At 40.6% G+C, this 17,847-nt stretch overlaps 1 protein-coding gene across 3 annotated transcripts in view; it reads right to left on the reverse strand.

The window, feature by feature from the left end:
- The window catches only part of RELN (reelin), a 300,760-nt gene that overhangs the window by 109,920 nt on the left and 172,993 nt on the right, over nt 1-17,847 (reverse strand). For all 3 annotated transcript variants that reach the window (XM_064505385.1, XM_064505379.1, XM_064505392.1), the window contains exons 11-12: nt 7,527-7,672; nt 1,988-2,139 (exon numbers count right to left, since the gene is read on the reverse strand). In XM_064505385.1, coding sequence (XP_064361455.1) covers nt 1,988-2,139; nt 7,527-7,672 — 298 coding nt within the window. The remainder of the gene's footprint in view (nt 1-1,987; nt 2,140-7,526; nt 7,673-17,847) is intronic.

Raw genomic sequence — 17,847 nt, forward strand, 5'->3', positions numbered from 1 at the left:
CACATACCATGCAACCGCTCGCACTGTATGTGAAGACCTATAAATACTTCTCAGCTGATTCTTTGACAGCTGAGAACTTCCTCCCTAGTAAGATACTAGGGAGACTACTTTGCACCTTATTTGATGTGCTTTATCTTCTACTGTCTGCACCATAGTGCACCATAGTCCATAGATGGAGTCTACTCTATCACACAAAACTTGTGACATGGATTGAGACTTGTGACATGGCAGGATTTCAGATATCTTCATATTTGTAGAATCCAAAACACTTATTAAGCTTCTTTGGAAGAGCTGATGTGTTGGCAAATTTGAGCATAAACACTGCATTAGAGTTACAACAAGACGGACATCATCACACTTGTTTGTTGTTCTGGAAGAGTTTTTTTAAAACAAAGTGTCTGTAATTGAAACAGGAAGCTTGTCATTTCCCTGTACACTATCGGTATCACAGGTATTAAAAAAAAAAAAAAAAAAACAGAAAAAAAACAGGATGAGGAAGCTTCTTTGAACAGTCCATAAAGTAAAAAGGCTGCATATATGAAACATTTTCTCTGTTTTTTTGGCTAAAGATGGCCAGTTGCTAGAGTGGAAAAGGCAAAGTGTCATCCACAGAGCTAGATAAGATGTGCATCTTTGATGTGAATTACACTGCAATAAGGAACATCCATGTGTCTATTCAACGTCTCTGTGTGCCTTAATGTTTAAACTAGTATTTACTTAATTTACAACTAGGTACAGAATCGATTTTAAATGATATCCCATTATCCCCTGTGCCTGTATGTGCTGACAAGTTCTCCTCTAAGTTCATAAGGTTGAGCAAATTTCTTTCCTGTCTCTCTTGCAGGTGTTGTAATGCTTGGAAGATATGGAAAAAAGCATCCTCTTTTTCCTGTGCTTTTTTGGTAATTCATGTAACACAGCGGAGATATGTGACATTTCAGGACAACAACATGAGGACTTCCACTCATTAAATAAAGCTTTTTTTTTCTCTTGTTGATTCAGAAGGTTGCTTGTGGAGGTCACAAGTTTAGTCTCTGCTTCCTCCTTTATTATTCCATTATTCTCTACTTTTAAACAAAAGTCCCCACCTCCTCTAAACATGGTGTTGAGAGAATAACCTTCCCATGCAATTTCCTTTTTGTGCAAAATAAAAGTTCTGGAAAAACACTATGTTCATATGAATTTTGGTTTGTTACAACACCTAATTAATATGCTTGCACTGACAACAACAGTGGGGAGAGGCAGTGGTAGGACAGCTTCTTTCCTGGTTGCCTTCTTAGCCCTGGTAGATCACTGAGGCTGCACTTCATCCCAACTGGGAAGGTCCACACATGATCCGAGCACCACATTAGTGCTTCTCATGAGGAATGCCCATGTAGCCCCCAGCTTCATCAAGGTGCTGTAGCACACTTGAGCTTCCTTCCCTTAGACTAAGGGAGAACCAACCCATGCAGTCACTGGAGTCTAGAGAGCTGTTCTGGTGGTCTGATGGTGATGTCTCAAGCTGAGCTAAATAGCTTTTTCCAGGAACTGCAATGACCAGATCTCCTCTGACTATAAGGGAAATTTAGACACTGACATTGCATAGAGACGCCTTTATGTGTCTTAATCTGGAGCTGAATGTATGTAACAGCCAAAAGAATGGCCAGATAAATTCATGGAAGAAAAACCCACCAAGAGCTACTAAATCCAGAACAATCTATTTGGCTCAGAAAGGTTTTGACATGCAAGTCAAGGACATTTGGGAGAATATTCCTGGGATGAGTTTGAACGTCCACCACGTTCTTGCACTTGTGTGGTCATCCAGCAGGGCAGACTCTTAGTCTAACCCAGAGCAATCCACCTTACAGTCTCAGGGGTATCATAGCCATGAATCAAAGCTATCCTCTTTCGAGTAATATTTAAAATATTTATTATGCATGCTGCACAATTTAATTCTAATCTCAAATGCTCCACATGTTCTGTTACATAAGGAATACGTACTCACCCATACTGAAATAAAATCTTAAGTTCCCATAACCTGTAGTGTCCATATACGGAGTACATATTTTTCTTTCTCCATCTCTGAGAAATACCATAGCTGAGCCAGATTCCAGCGTCCCACATTCAGTACCAATGACGGCTCCAAAAACATCCCACCTGGAGAGGTCAACAGCGGGCAGAGAATGCGTAGAGGCACGTTACTGATAAACCCATACAAATCATGTTCTAGGAGTTCTTTTTTACACACAGTAGCTGCTTCAGCTGTTATGGAGAATAATAAAATGCAGCTTTTCAAATACACTGCCTACAACAACATTATTTACATATTCAATACTATCTTTTCAACTCTAATAAGACAAATTAATATAAATATTTTAAATAAATGGGAAAAAAGCACAAATTACTAAAAAGATGAGGCATTCCATTCTATTACCAAATATTTAATGCTATGTTGCTCCATTATCTTCATTATTTTCATGGCATAAAAGCGTTTAAAATATAACTGCATTCTGTTTCATGTTGTGTAATGTAAGGTTTATATATCAATGAAACTTGAAAAGGAACAGATCCACCATATCTGCTATGCAATTATTAAATTTGTAGGTAATAGCTGAAAATACTCTCTTTTCATCTTTCTGAGCATTTAGGATAATAGTTTTAAACTAACACATGAGCAGGGTATAAAAAGACTGCTGTGTTTCTAATATGTGATATGATCTTTCTCAGTTTTTCTGTACAACATTTTCTCTTATTTTTTATTCAGTGATAATTAGAAAAGCTGTTGCCGAATTTTTCAATTAAATATTTTTTATTGAAAATATGTTTTCATCATGAAAGTGTTGGTTTCTTCAAAACTTGATTAAAATATTTTGAAAGAATATGAACTGTTGAAATCTTGTACATTATTTTGGATTGATATATTATTTATTTGTGTTGAAATCTTAATTAATTCACAATAAACCATTTTAAAATTACAAGGATGATGAAGCAATGAAATTATTCAGAAGCACTAAATCCTGATTATCAAACAATTTGACTAGCCAGTGTGATTCAGGATGAAGGAGAAAACATACAAGTTTTGAAATCTTTGTGAGAGGACGAAGCCATTTCCTGTCCAGTTCTAGCGGAAATGATCTCTAGCAACAACCTGCTGTAAGAAAATTTCAAAAGCTGTTATGACAACTAGTTAACAGTCTATTTATCAGTTTAACCATTCAAGCTACTTCAAAATGTATGCACAGGATCTTCTTAAGAGCTTGCCAGTTTCCTTAGATCACGAAGTCATAGAAGCCAACAACGAGCCTGCTTGAAAATGCTGCTTTAAAACTTTTACTCGTTTACAAAGGAATTAGCAGATTAGCATTACTGAAACGCTGTTATGATACAAACACAACTGTGTTAATGGAAGCACACAGAACTGTACATGAACTAAACCGATCTGTTTGGTTGCAAAATTCTGGTTAATCTGCACTGTGATATAGTAAATAGAAGTGCTCTGCTGCAAGGCATTTCAGTTTAACATAATGCTATTTCGGAGTTAAGGATTTTAGTTGGGCAGACTTTTTAAAGGTAATGTGAAATATAATCAAAATATAATTTTGAAAATGGGCCTCTTGGGTTTAAGAATTAAATAGTTGTGCCTACTTTAACTTATACAACAAAATCTCACCATGGTCCGTCGGTCCTTGTGCATGCTCTACGCAGCTCTGTGCTTTTTTATGGACCCACAAAACAACTTGAGGTCATGAATGAAGCAGACCATGGACGTTTCTTGGGATCATTCCTTTTCAGGGAATGCATTTTGACGTAGCTTTTAATAACACAAGTAGATGATTGAATAAAATAGATATGCCTAGTGTAGTGGAAAGTTTACTAGCCAGACCCACCTCGTGAAAAAGAACCCACTTTTTTTTCTTCTTGGAAGTGGCCACGTAACATTTTACTTATTTCCTGTTTGTGGAGAGAATCTGATACCTTCATTCGTGCTTTATGTGACTGCAGAGCCTCCACGTACTCCAGACTTTGCCATTAGTCTCCACCTTTGGGGAAAGGAAGGGCCCAATCCTGCTTTCCCGCAGCCTGCTGTGCCACGAGGGAATCCCACTGGGGAAAGCAGACACCATGGTCCTGCACAGTTATCCCAGTAAAGGAAGGATATTGGGGTCATTCCTCACTGACTGGAGCCATGGACAGATCACTTCCTCATCCTGGCTCTTCACAACCAACAGAAGAGCCCAAAGGATCGGCGGAGAGCCAAAGTCACGGCAAGACTATGTCTCGGTGTCGCTCCGGTGACTGACACCTGAGCTGGGTCTAGGGAGAGTCAGCACTGATCCAAAGACATATTTCTGCTCTCCTGCACCTACAGACCGAGCACGGGTTGAGTGGAGGCCTGAAACAAACTGCACCATGGACATCCTCAGGAGATAGGTGTCTTCAAAACTGTGTAAGTGACAGAAATATCAGGAGGCTCAGGGAAATCTTCACGGCTGAGAACAATTTCCATGAAACTGGGGCAACCAGTCCCACTGACTTTTAAGTACATTTAGAAACCTCAGGCCCAAATACACACGCCATTTAGGTCCCTTACTGTTTGCATCCTTACTAATTTCAAAGGCAATAATGCAAATATTTTTCTGCACTGGGCCCTACGTGCTTAAAACATATGAAAATGGCATGGTGATTCCTAAAACTCTGTGAGCACTTGGGGTTTCCTAAGTGATACTACCATGGAAGATTGCATTTTTTTGGACCCTGAAATAGCTACTCGTTAAAATTAACCCACTGAAAAGTTAAGTTATTTATATCAGGGAAGAGCTAAGCCCTAATTTCTTAGTGAATTCTGAAAATAGAGAAGTGAATGTTGGGATAGACTAGATCAGGTTAAACCGAGGGCTTAATATGCAGGGCTTTAAAGCTTCTTTCATTTTATAATTAGTAAGATTATTAAACATACACTCTGTAATTCCTGAGTAATGGAAATGCCATAGAAATCCCTGAGGAATTTTGGTCAGAAAATCTTGATCAGCTCTAACAAAATCTTTGCAAAGACATACTAGTCTCAAGGAAATGTCCTCTGAAGTCGGGTGGAGTTTCTGATCGGAGCTACAGGAGGCTGGACACCCTGCCTGGGTGTCAAAGAGTGAGGATCGACTTCTGCTCCTGCCCATCACAAGCAGAGCCGGATCAGGAATAATTTACACCCCAGGAAACCGCTCTCATCACTAGCCCATTAAATGGCTTCCTGTTTCCTTTGAATGACATCTTAAAAATCCTGTTTTCTCTCCAGTACAGAAGAAAAATTAACTTTTAAGTTTTACAAGTTTTCACAAAACAGAATGTTTATTTTCTGCTCAGGCCTGCTGCGAACATGTACGCTACATTATCTGTCTTCCGTGTTTTTGTGACAATCTGAACACTGTCAAACAGTATTTCAAATATTCTTGAAATAATAATTCAGAAATATTTCTCTAAGAAGGACTTCAGTGTTTATTCATGGCTGTATGTAATTTAAACCTCCATTCTTATCTTCTTATCAACTTCTCTACACAAATCTGGAGTAAAATTTGAAAAGCAAAAACAAAAAAAGTCCTGGCTGTGAGGACTTGGGCTGGCGGCTTAGTGCCTTGGAAAGCAAAGTTACCCCTGCCTGCACAGGCCACCGCACTGCAGAGATTTTACATGCATGTGGCCAGAAGAGGATCTGGTTTCTGTGACCGTGCAGGACAAGTGCCACCCGTACCTGCCGCCTGCGCCCTGCCTTTGCTCCCAGCTGAGAGCAGCAGCGGCAGCAGATCGTCTGGAGTCAGGAAAAGTGAAAACGCAGTGTGCTTAATTCAGGAGAAATGGTGCCTTTGCAAACCAGGATGTGGTGCAAGCATTTTATTTCAATATTTCTACTCACAGCGGCATTTGCTATTGTAAATAATTTTTAAAAGTTTACTCATTATCTTGGAAAGAAGGGCCCTGATTAGAACAACGGACAACGAAGGCTCTGGGCTGACTTAGGTTAACGAAACGTCTGGTCCAGCAGAGACAGGATCTACCAAAAAGGCAGATGTGCCCTACGTAACACTTCCATCCCATTTTTTCAAAACAAAAAAGATCCTGAGAGAACATCCCAAACGTAGTCCATGTGGTCACCGAGCACAAAACAAGCGTACTCATTTTCTTTCTTTTGTCTAAAACAGAAGTTTCTGAAATGATGTGACAACAACAGAGTTCAGTATCGTCTACATCATGGGTTGGTTATTCAGACTGGGAAAAAGTTCACAGTGAATATTTTTTCTGTAGGCCTAAAATAAACTAAGTGTTCACAGGACATGTTAGGATGTGTTTTGGAAAGGTGCTCTTTGCCTCAGTCACAACAAAGGCAGCGCTTGAATCAGCTGCTAATGATACGGAGTATTTTGTAGGTTGAAACCAATAGTTGGTAGCGACTCACAAATTACCAGTATATGCTTCTCATTGTTGAGTACGTGTTTCATGGTGTATATGTGTTTCGTTGTTGTTTTTCACTGCCCTTGGGTTATGGCAACTGACAAATTCTTCTTCTTAAAAAAAAAAAGAATTAAGTCACACCGAAGTTGTTGGCTATTTTCTTTTTGTCAGAATTTATACACTGAAGTATATAAAATAACAAAAGATAAAGTCACACTTATCTACCAGGTCACTTTTTTTTTTTTTTTTCCCCAAAAACTCAATTACGTTTTGGTAAAAGTGCTATGACTTTCAACTTTGCTGCTCTAGATGGTTTCCCTTACTTTCTGGACATTTGCAGCATCCTCGCTAGCTCAGGCTTTACAGGTGCTCTTTGAAGTCCCAAATATGTGTTTAAAGTAAAAATAGGAGAATTTCAGGCAGATCCTCCGCTCTTGCATGGAAACCAGCAAACAGCCGAGGAGGCCGAGCTCGGCAGCTGCCCACTGCTGTATCTGCGTGGCGGCACCGGGACACCCGGGCCCAGGCGCCCGGGGCTTGCCATCACTGCTCGGCCGGCACCGCCGGGGCAGAGCAGAGCTGCGGCTGCGCTCTCGGTGTCGGAAATTAAAGGGATGTTGCCTCGCTGTCCTGCCGTGCCTCGAAATCCTCCTCCTCCTCCAGCCCTTCAGGCTACCCCCAAGGCAGAGCACACCTGCGCCAAAGTGGCTCAGAGCAGCGATCCAGAGGGAGGACGAGTTTCTCAGGGGATTTGATTCGATAGGGACAGGAGTTTGCTAGCAACAGCCAGCTGTGACCGAATGAAACACAGACCAACACTGCGTGTTTCTGCAGTGTCACGGTACAGTTTGCAAGCATGACTTTCATTAACAACTTTGCTGAGGGAATAGTCTGGAGACAGGCTGCTCCTCCTGGGCTTTCTTGCCTTGTTCATTCCTAAAATCTGTAATTATCTGTTACTAACTGTACTGTTTTCTTTTCTTTCCCTAGCCATCTTCTATAAGCACACTGCAAAGACGAATGCAATTCTCAGCTAAGTTTTCGGCTCCCTGGAGCAACGCTGCACGCACGCTTGCCGCTCTGCGCCGGGAAGAGGCACTCACCCTTTCGGCTGGCTCTCAAACTCTTCTGCCCACTGCTCCTGGGCGTCCTCCGTGGAAAGGTCCACATCTCGCGTCGTGGCAAAATTGAATTCGCTGCCTGCTGTGCCGTGGAAGTAGATGGAGTTTCCATCCGATTGGCAGCTATGCTATAGATAAAAGGAGCACACGGGAGGGGATGTTATAGCGGTTGGTAAGGGCAGCTGCCCTGCTCACGTACCATCAGGGCTTAGAGAGAGCCCTCACGCTGTCTAGCAACTCACCGGTGCCTGAAACAAAATAAAAAATAAAAAATGGACTGTCTTCCTCGCTCTTTCTTGGACCACAGCCAGTTCTCACTGCCTCCTTGTCTCACGCCTGCGTCCCTCCAAACACATTTCAGACCCCTGTAATACCGTGCTTGCATGGAAAAATTACGTACCATGTCATTGAGTGGTGTTGATTTTTTAAGCCATTACCATTTTGCCTGGCTTGGACCACTAATCACAACTGCACGTACAGAAAAACTTCAGTAGAATATCAAATATTGCCACGGATATTTTGTCAGCATAAGAGATTCATGCTGTGAAGCACGTCGGATCTCCATGCGTGACATTTGCCAGCAGAGGTGTTTGCCTGAGAAGCTGTTACGTGTTGCCACACGGCAAACTTCTGGCCTGACGTGTATGAGGGGAAAGACTATTTGTTATACTTAATGCAAATCACCTTTTTCAAAGTAACACATTTCTGTTCTGCGCCTAATCCTTCCCACAGTAAAAGCGAGAGGCTGAGAGGAGGGAAGGTGAGCTGGGTGCCCAAACGTGCCCAGCCTACCTCGGCACGCCAGGCGCATTCACCCGGGAAAAGCTGTCCGTGAGGAGCTTTTCTGAATTGTTTGTATTAAAACACACAGAGATAAAACTAAGAGTTAGCTCCTACGCTTTTTTGGGAAATCTTGGCCACATTAAAAATGAAAACTGAAATAAGAAGTGATTAATTAGAATGATTCTCCATTCTCACCGCAGTTCAACATCTGAAAAAGAGATACATTAATGCTAAATTGCATTGACCTTTTCAGTATCATCTATATAGTGTGCTCCTGTCTGTGAGAGCCTTCATAACTTGCCAGGGGAAAGTATGATGGTCAGCTCAGCTGCATTTAAAAAGGTCATGGTAGTGCCACATTAGTGAATAATTAAGTTTTAAGCAAAGAGAAAGGTGTGGCAAGAAGTTAAAACTGCCCAATACATCTTTGTCTATGTGATTCTATGAGCAGTGTAAAAAATACCACATTTGGTCACATTCTATAGCTCTTCTTCCATTTACCACTCCAAAAAAAGAAATACCTGAAATTGTTGGTGATTTTCAAGTATGGTTGCCTATAACTTGGCAATTAAATTCATATTTAGTAATGTAATACATGACTTCCTTTTTAGAGGTGTCAGTGGGCATTATTAGACAAAAATCTGAGTACTTGAAGACTGAGTTTTGTATATGGGCTTTCTGGCATATAGTTGTATGTCGACAGCTCTGCTTTTATTATCACTGAATATCACTTAAATGAATACACTATAAAAATGTAAAAACTGTTTCAATTGCTGTTAAAATATTTTTCCTCCAAAGAAAGGTCAAAGCAATAGTAAGATTTTGAAATGCCGACAAGTCATTGGTTATATTTATCACATAAATGATATGGATTTTGTCATAATTCTTCCTTCTCTTCCAACTGCAGCTGCTAAAGCTGAAATGGCAGAAAAATATAAACATATTTTGTAACTAGGAAAAAACACTGAAACAGTTTTATATTTCACTTCTCTTTGAAAAACACTTTTTGTACTGCAAGTTTTTTATAATCGAATGGGAAATGACTTTTGTTCGCTGATTTAATACTTCTTCTTTCTCACATGTATTGCCAGCATCACGAATTTAAGAATAATTTCTTTATTTTGCTCCTTGCTTTTCAGACTATTCCTCATTTGCTGAACAGAAAGGAAATAGGCCTTTATCTGTTAATCAGTCCGCCGCAAAATAAGTGAATACAGTAAAAATAAATATTCAGGCTAAGACTTCCGATAATTCAAGTTTATATGTAAGCATTCATCTCCTAATAAACAAATAAATCTTAATGAGATATTTACTATAATTGCACACAAGCTGTGGACAATCCTTTATAAGCCTTACATATTTCTCAGGTAATAACTTACATGTAAGTATATATTTGATTGCTGGGCATGCCATTAGTAATTTCTCGCTAGATGAAAGCCAGCTATTTAAATAAAAACAAAACAGATACAACGCCATTATCACTTGACGCTAGTATGCCCTGCTACCGTCTAGCAGAATATTTACTGAAATAAGTCTGTTGGAGGTTCCTTTGGGTCACGAAGATAAATAACTAGGCAGTCTGGCAAAAGGACAAACACGTCATTATTTACATGGTGGTGTACAATCAAGCTTTTATGAAAGCTCAGAAGGATACAGAAGGATCATTTCCTTCACTAGTTCTATAAAACTATCCTTATGGTTTTACATAAAGCTACCCTGCCTTTATGAATATGCATTTCACACCTAATTTATGTATTAATGAACCACACCATTTATGGCTCAAATCAACCTCTGTTCACGTTAGCTTTGAATCTCATGTAAAACAGCTACAGAAGACAAAGTTCAAGCTGGGGTTTAACTGCGGTTGTAATTCTGATCACCACTAAGGGCAATAATATACCCCCGTTACCTTTAAAAAGAATATGAGACATACTCGAAACATACGTATGGCTTTTCAAGGAGGTCTGAGGGAGGGCCATCGTGTTCTGGTCCCTTTTTGCTCAGCTACCACAATCTGGGACCTGAGGAACGTGCCCGTGGGAGCAGTGGTTGGGGATCAGCCCCGTCTGTGCGGACGGCGGTGCTCGGGGAAGGGCAGGATCTCCCCTGCTCACAGCATCAGCCTCCCCGAGCGGCCGCCTTGCTCTCGCCTGTACGATCAGCACCCCCCAGTTCAGACTTAGCTCCCCGTTTCCTTTTTGCCTTTCTGTTTTTCAAGCTGTCACTGTCTGTCGTTACCCTTACTACTCTTTTTCATCCGACGTGCTGCAGAGTGGGGAACAACGACACAGAGCACTGGGCCAAATCTTCCAGGGGACGAAGAAAGCTCTGGAGGGCCCGTGCCCGACCCGCAGCACCCCCAGCTATCCCGTCAGCCCTGCTCAGCACCCGAGAGACTGCTGACGGTGTCGAATTATTTTGCGGTTTTGTAATAGGGCTTGAACAGATTAGGGAAAGAATTGAAACCATCAGACTCATTTTCTCTTGGGTTCAACCCAGGATGTGAATCCAAGCCTTTAGAAAGTAAAAACTAAAGTATAATTTGCATACTGTGCTGCCTCTTTCCCAAATTAAAGGCTTTATACTTGCTGTGGTAGTCTATACACTTCCAGTGTTTAAGGACTGAATTTTACAGTTTTTTGTCGTACTACAGCAATAAAAAAGCTGAAATGAACAAGTACTGTTTTTTGAAACTAAGTGGATTAAATTCTCCCTAAACTGTAGATACTGCAGGTATCTCTTATGTAGACATAGTTATCTCTTAGTTTAAGATTCAGTTTGTTCTCTGCTTCATTTTTATTTACACTCAAACTATTTATAAGACAAGAACAGATGAGGCTGCTGAGTAAAATTTTTAACTAAAAGCAGCAACACGTAGGATATTTCTCCTTGTTACCACAGAAGGTGTAGTTTCAAAACTAAAGCAGTGTTCAATTTTGTATTTAACGGGGGATTATAAGCACGTGAAACACTTAGTTTGTCCTTGCACAAATTACAACACTATGAAGTTAACTACTTTGTGAGGTAATATTAATTTAGAGAATAAATCCTTTGACAACTCCAATAACCTTCATTAAACAAAGTTTTCTCCCCAATTACCTATATAATAGAACGCGACACTTGCAGACACTTGAAGGGAGGCACTTCAAAACAGTAGCTACTTCCTATTGTTTGCAGTGGGAGTTGGACTATCAGCCCGCAATAAATAAACTATTGTATTCCTAAATAGACAACCCTTGCCTGTTGCCAAAAGGAGAGAAGCCAAGTTGTGTTCGGGGACTGTGGTCATCCCAAGGGAAAAAAAACATCAGTTTAATTTAATCTGGCACAACCAATACTATTATTCACTAGCTGCAATTGTTAAGCTATTGCTTAGTATGAATAGGGCAAAATGAAAATTGGTTGGATATATTCCCATATCCCAGCATTGCTGGATTCATTTTCAATTTAATCGTCATTGTGAATTTTAGGAGTTTCTAAAGTTTGTCTACTGAATAGCTATAATACCACTGCTTCTTCCCCTGCTTTCAAGGCCCTGCATGGCGTATCATCACCCACCTCCACCATCTCTCACATGCACCGTCACGTGGCTTACTTTTTCTTGATTGTTGATGCTTGCCACTATGCCTGCTGGTGAGATGATCAGACTTGCATGCCCTTGCCCATTCTGCCCATCGCACTTGGCAAATTCCCCAGAAGATACTGTTCTTCAAACACCTCCTTAATGATTTTCTTAACAAAGCTTGTCGTTGATTAGACTGAAGAATGCACTGCTCACCAGGATGAGCACTGTCACCTCTTACTTGCACTCTTTCTTTTTACTTCATCATCTCCTCAGCCCCAACTCTTGTCTCTTGTTTTATTAATGGATCCTAATTTACTGGGACACAGGCTATCTTTTCGTTTTGTGTCTGAAGTGGCAAACGTTCTTTGGTCAGGGCTCCTTCTTTCTACAGTGGTACCACCACAACTAAAAAAAAATCATGCTTAAATTGCTGGTATGTCCTCTACTAGTTTAACATGGATTTGATTTGCGAATTGTTTTGCTATAGGTAAATGTATCTCTTGGACTGCAGCAGTTTTATTACACTGTACTGTGTTGTAGCACATGGCAAAGCAGGATGGAACAGCCAAATCTAAAACAAACAAAACATTTGCTTTCAGAGTGGATTCCACCATCAGTCTGGCTAGCAAATATTATTCCAGATTGTCAATATGCAAGGCATTCCTCTAAAATCAAATAACTTAAATTGTCTATGAATACTTCTAGTCTATGAATACAGTTCTTAGCCAGTATGTCTATATGAGAAGGCAAGTCTGATTAATTCAGGTGAACCGTCTGTTGTACGGTATGAGAACAGTAGCTAATAATTTGAAGATATATACCATGGGAGAGAGTACTGCATGCTTTCAAAACTAAACTGTGTTGGATTCACTCTTTCTATCCTACTCTATACTCCTTACATTTTACATCTGCTATGTACAGTTTTCACTTTCTTTTGGTAGGTGTTTTTAGGAAAACCTATTGATCATCTAAAATTCAGAAAGGTTTTGATTAGGATTGTTCGAAACTATTGGGTTTCTGTAGCAAAAGTAGGGAAACTGGATTTGGTGTTGGTGAAGCCTGTCTATGTTTACACAAATAGATACTAATGATGCTAATTTTCAGTAGCACTTAAATGGCTTAAGGGCCCTATTTTTAACTGAGACCTGAGATCCTACACCATGTAAACATAGCTGAAAAATCTCCATATTTTTAGTGATTTTGCATGACAACACCACATAAGATACAGAAGATACTTGCTATGCTTGGTGTGACCTGTTGCCTGGGAGGGATGCCTGGAGTCTCCAATTCACCCTGCCACATGAACTAGTTCAAGCATCTACAGCTAGACCATGGTGAACAGCCAACCAACAGCCAATGCCACATTTGGAGCTACAGTCCCTGCCCTGAAGATTTTTGAAAGCTCAAAGATAAAGATTGGCAACAGCAATAGAAGTGCCAAAGTTCAGCAAAACAGGCTTCGGCCCTAGTTGTTTAGGTCAAACTTGAGAATCAACAAATACCTCTTGGCTTTACAGCATGGAATTTCTTTACTTGGAGAGCAGAACAGAGTGCAACTGAATGATACAACTGTGCCATTCAAAACAGCATCAACAGGAAACATCAGTGTGAAATTCCTCAGTGGAACAGATTTTTGGCTGAGGTACTGAATATCATCTTCCCAAGGCTGATCCCTACACTCCCATGTAAATGTTGTTCACCTCTGTGTCTTTAAAGTATTCAGAGTCATCTTCATTTAATTAGGTTTTTATCAGAGACAAATAGTGATGCCCCTCTTCATATTATGTCTCTTGGGCCTAATGGCCCCGATGGTTCTTTCAGACAGCTGTAGCCTCACAATTTATTTTTTGGCGACATTTCTTGCATTGGAATGAGTGTGCTGGGCATTTGGGCAGTGCCAGCTTGCAAAGGGCTAGTGGCAGATGGAAAGAAATCTGCCCAGTATGCCTTCACCTCTCCACGAGCAGAGAGCCATCAATTTCCTCCATTAAGGAGTTGTCATGCAGCCCACCCAGCTGGAGGAGCATCTCTGATAGCCAGGCTGGCTGGCGTATGCTATTCAAACACAAAATGCACTTTAAAAGGAAACTAAAAAATCGTTTGTCGGCAAATTGAAAATGCATGGCTTTGACCGCAGCCAATTTTTTAATGAGTGTAATATTTTAAGTGATTATTTTTGCCACTTCAGATTGCTCCTTAGAGAGGAGAGGTTTTTTTAATTAAAATCTAGGCAATGCAAACAGATGAGATATGAGAAGCAGAGGAACAAGAACCAGGATGAAGAAAATTAATTAAAGCAGCATTGTCAATGGAGCCATGAATTAGATATTGTGTCTTTCTGGGAAAGAGTTACACAGGTTTTTGAAATTCTCAGATTTTGACATGATAACACGTAGGGGAATAGATTTGGTATTGATAAAGTTGTAATTGGCCTGCACTTTCTTAGGTAGGAACAGTACGATTGACATAATTTAGAATGGATTCTAAATACTACATTCTATGGATTTGGCCATTAAGGTTTCTGGTCTGAAGTGCCTTCTTCAAATACAGGAAAAACCACAGTGGGATTAGAGTAGTTTCCCATGAGAAAAAAAGAACTTCCATCTTTCCCACATCATAGCTATTTAGACCATCTAAGGTAGGTTAGAGAACTACAGCTTTGGCTCCGCAAGCAGGCCAGGTGCAAAGAGAGTGATAGTGCACCTTCCCTTTTCAAAACAATGGGATGAAACTTGTTCTGTAATGAGGTAAGAAGCAGTTTATAGAGCATGTTTTCACTCATCATTCCTGATTATATGTTGTCATTCAAAGGCAGGTGCTCAAAACACTTTGCTTGTTTATGAGTGACTCATACAGTTCTTACAGTTCTTAACTCCCTGGGACATTTCATGACGCTTGTATAGTACAGCTACATCAAAAATTCTGGCTGTGACTAATTTTCTTCATGAGTCAGTCAACTGGAATGCACTGAAATTTCAGGGACTATTGATGTTTCTACTGTTCTGTACTGAGGATGATTCCAATCTCACCTGCTCTTCTGAAAGTAATGACAGGGTATTAACATCTCTGTAAAATCAGAGTCAGAAAAGAGTCAACTGAAGTAGAATTTTCTACTCTTTAGCATCTCATGAGCCAATTCACATTCCTTTTTTTTTTAATGTGCATCTCGCCTGTAAAGACTGAATTCTTTGCTTCTAGAAAGTATGAGCCAAGGAACTCAGCTGTAAGAACACCCCTAGTGTTTTTACACTAGCAGAGAGATAACCTTGGCTCCCTGCCACCCATCACCGCACCTCTGAGCCACAGGAACCTGGCATGGAGAAGGGGTCAGGCTAAAGCATCGCTGCCGTACAGCTATTCTCAGATGTTAGAACAACTCAAAGCACCACAGCCAAGTGGCTTCAAGTTCCAACGAGCCCTCAGGCATTGTATTTCAGTATTAGTATTTTAATTAAAAGTGTGATTATTAACAACAAAAAACCCAAACAAGAGCAATTCAATGCCTCATTTATGGGCACAGTGCAGAGAGGTTCAACATTATCACTAAAGGGTCAACAGGTTTTGTGCCCCCCTCCTCCTCCCCCTTCTTCATCTCTCCTCCTCTCTCACACTCCTCCTTCCACCCACAGAGAGGCAGAAATGGCCCTACAACCAGGTGCAGTAGGAAACCTCGTGTCCTGCTTGCATCTTCCCAGGTAGATGTGGTGGACAATGGCTCCTGCAAGGCAAAGCAGGTGGCCAGCAGGCTGGGTTTGGCTCACAGACCATCACTAAAACTACCTTGGTATACATGACTCAAACGAAAACAAGAGAGTGCTGCCAGAAGCATCTATATCTGCCTAAGTTTGTCCAATAAAGGGTCATAGCAATTTCACTCTGCCATTTTCACTCTGACATAGCTAAAGCATCAGCTTTCCTTCTGCAAACAAATATATTTTATCTGATGCAGACAACTGGTACCTCAGCCCTTTTTTAACAAGAATTTAAGACCCAAAAAAGGAAAAAAAATCTTGTTCATTTCAGCACAAGCCATTCAAACTGATAAAAATATTTATGGACTATCAGGATGTTTGTTTTGAAAGAATATCCAGTGCCATTCCTAATAATTAACGGAGTATTCAGAGAAGATTTGGAAACCTGCTCTGGAACTGGGGTTGTGGAACAGCTTACTCAGCCTTTCTTTTCGCCAGTCTCCTAACTCGCATGCATGTCTTCTCTGCTCAGGGACACACAACAACACACGTTCAGGAAGGACTCAGATCTAGGATGTGCCTAGCTCTGATGTGCTCGGGGTGTGGTGAAAGGTCATGAAGTTTGATGGACGCATTTTCAACATATTTTTCTGAGTGGGAAGGTTCGGTTCCCCTACTCTTTTCTTACATAGTTTTCTCTCCTCTGAAGGTGGCATGCAATTCTAGGAAATTAAAATGAACCGAAAAGTGGTGACCTGCTATTTAACCACCACCAGTAGGCACAGTTGCATGGTATAAATATAGTGAAAGGCAGGTAACACAACTATTTCAAAGCTAACAAAACAGGGAGCATGCTGACTTGGAGACTATCTCAGAACAGACTTGAAATCCACCTGAGGATCATTTTAAAAATTAGTGAGTTTATAATGCTCCTCACATCTTTTACAGCAGGGGCTTATTTTATCAGGACATTGTTTTTAGTTTTGGCAGGGCTGTGACTTCGGTATCACATCAATTTTAGTAACACTGATTACCAGTAGCTGGCTAATGGTGGTTGGTTATTTGCAATAGAATTTGCTTGAAATGGACTTAGCACATTCACAGCCCTTGACTGCATGAGTCAAAGTGATCCAGCTTTGGAGGAACCTTCTGACAACATCTGCTATAAAATGCACACATAATTTTTTTCTCACCTGTACAGTATTTCCAGAGTAGGACAATGAAGATATGACTTTCTCTGCCATCCAAGCTCCTTTTGCCATCCTTGTCAAGTCAGGATTGCATTTGGACTCAAAGGAAGGGGAGATGCTGGGCAGACAGTACGAGTGTCCAGAGTCTCTCTCAAAGAATTAATCTGACCAGTAATAAACACTGTCTCGGAAACACTGTACATATATCCCCACTCATGAGCTAGACTGACAAGTGATGTCTCAGTGATGGAAAGCCAGAGTGAAGAAGGCCAAAAGAGCTAATCAAACTGAGCATCACACATCAATGTGATGAGATTGTGTTTGCATATGTATTTTTGAAAGTGTCTATTGTATGTACCAGCTCTGCAAATCTTAATATCAAAGCATACTATAGAGACAGTCATTGCTCTAATGCAGCATGATCTAAAACGTATACACTGTTTAACAGAGATAAAAAATGTAGCAGGCAGTCTGACCTTCATGATTGTGCAGATACAAACCAACGAGGTGAACTGCTGTGAAATGCCTTTTTCTTTCAGGTGCGGTATGGTCTGGCCTCAGACTGTTTAAATAACATAGTTTTAATTCATATTTGTGGCAGTGAGGCCTGGGAGGGGGGAAATGGCACATTAGTTTTTTGGCTAATATGGAATTTTAATACACTTTTTGGATAAGGACATAGAATTAGGATAAAGCATGACTCTATGTTTCCGAAACACTGAGGCTAGCCCCGCTATCCATGTGTGCACTTCACTCATTTGCCTGGCCAGCAACTGTGTGAGCAGTTTTGCTGGTCACCGAGACAGCGAGCAGTCAGCCGTAGGCTTCAAGAGACGTTTCAAACAGTTGAGATCACATAACAGAACCATTATTTTTTTCCAATAAACGAGCTTGACCAGTTCATTTACAAGTATGTTTTGACTAAGTAGTGCATAAAGGACAGATTTATCACCACGAAAGAGCGGCGTTCTTAAATGGTGTGAAGAGTGGTGTGCTTAAAATTTCCTAAATGGAAGATACACAAGGATTTGTCACATTCAGCTGAGGTAAATACTCCAGATTAGTATGAATTA

Source organism: Dromaius novaehollandiae, chromosome 1, assembly GCF_036370855.1.
Source record: "Dromaius novaehollandiae isolate bDroNov1 chromosome 1, bDroNov1.hap1, whole genome shotgun sequence".
NCBI lineage: Eukaryota > Metazoa > Chordata > Aves > Casuariiformes > Dromaiidae > Dromaius > Dromaius novaehollandiae.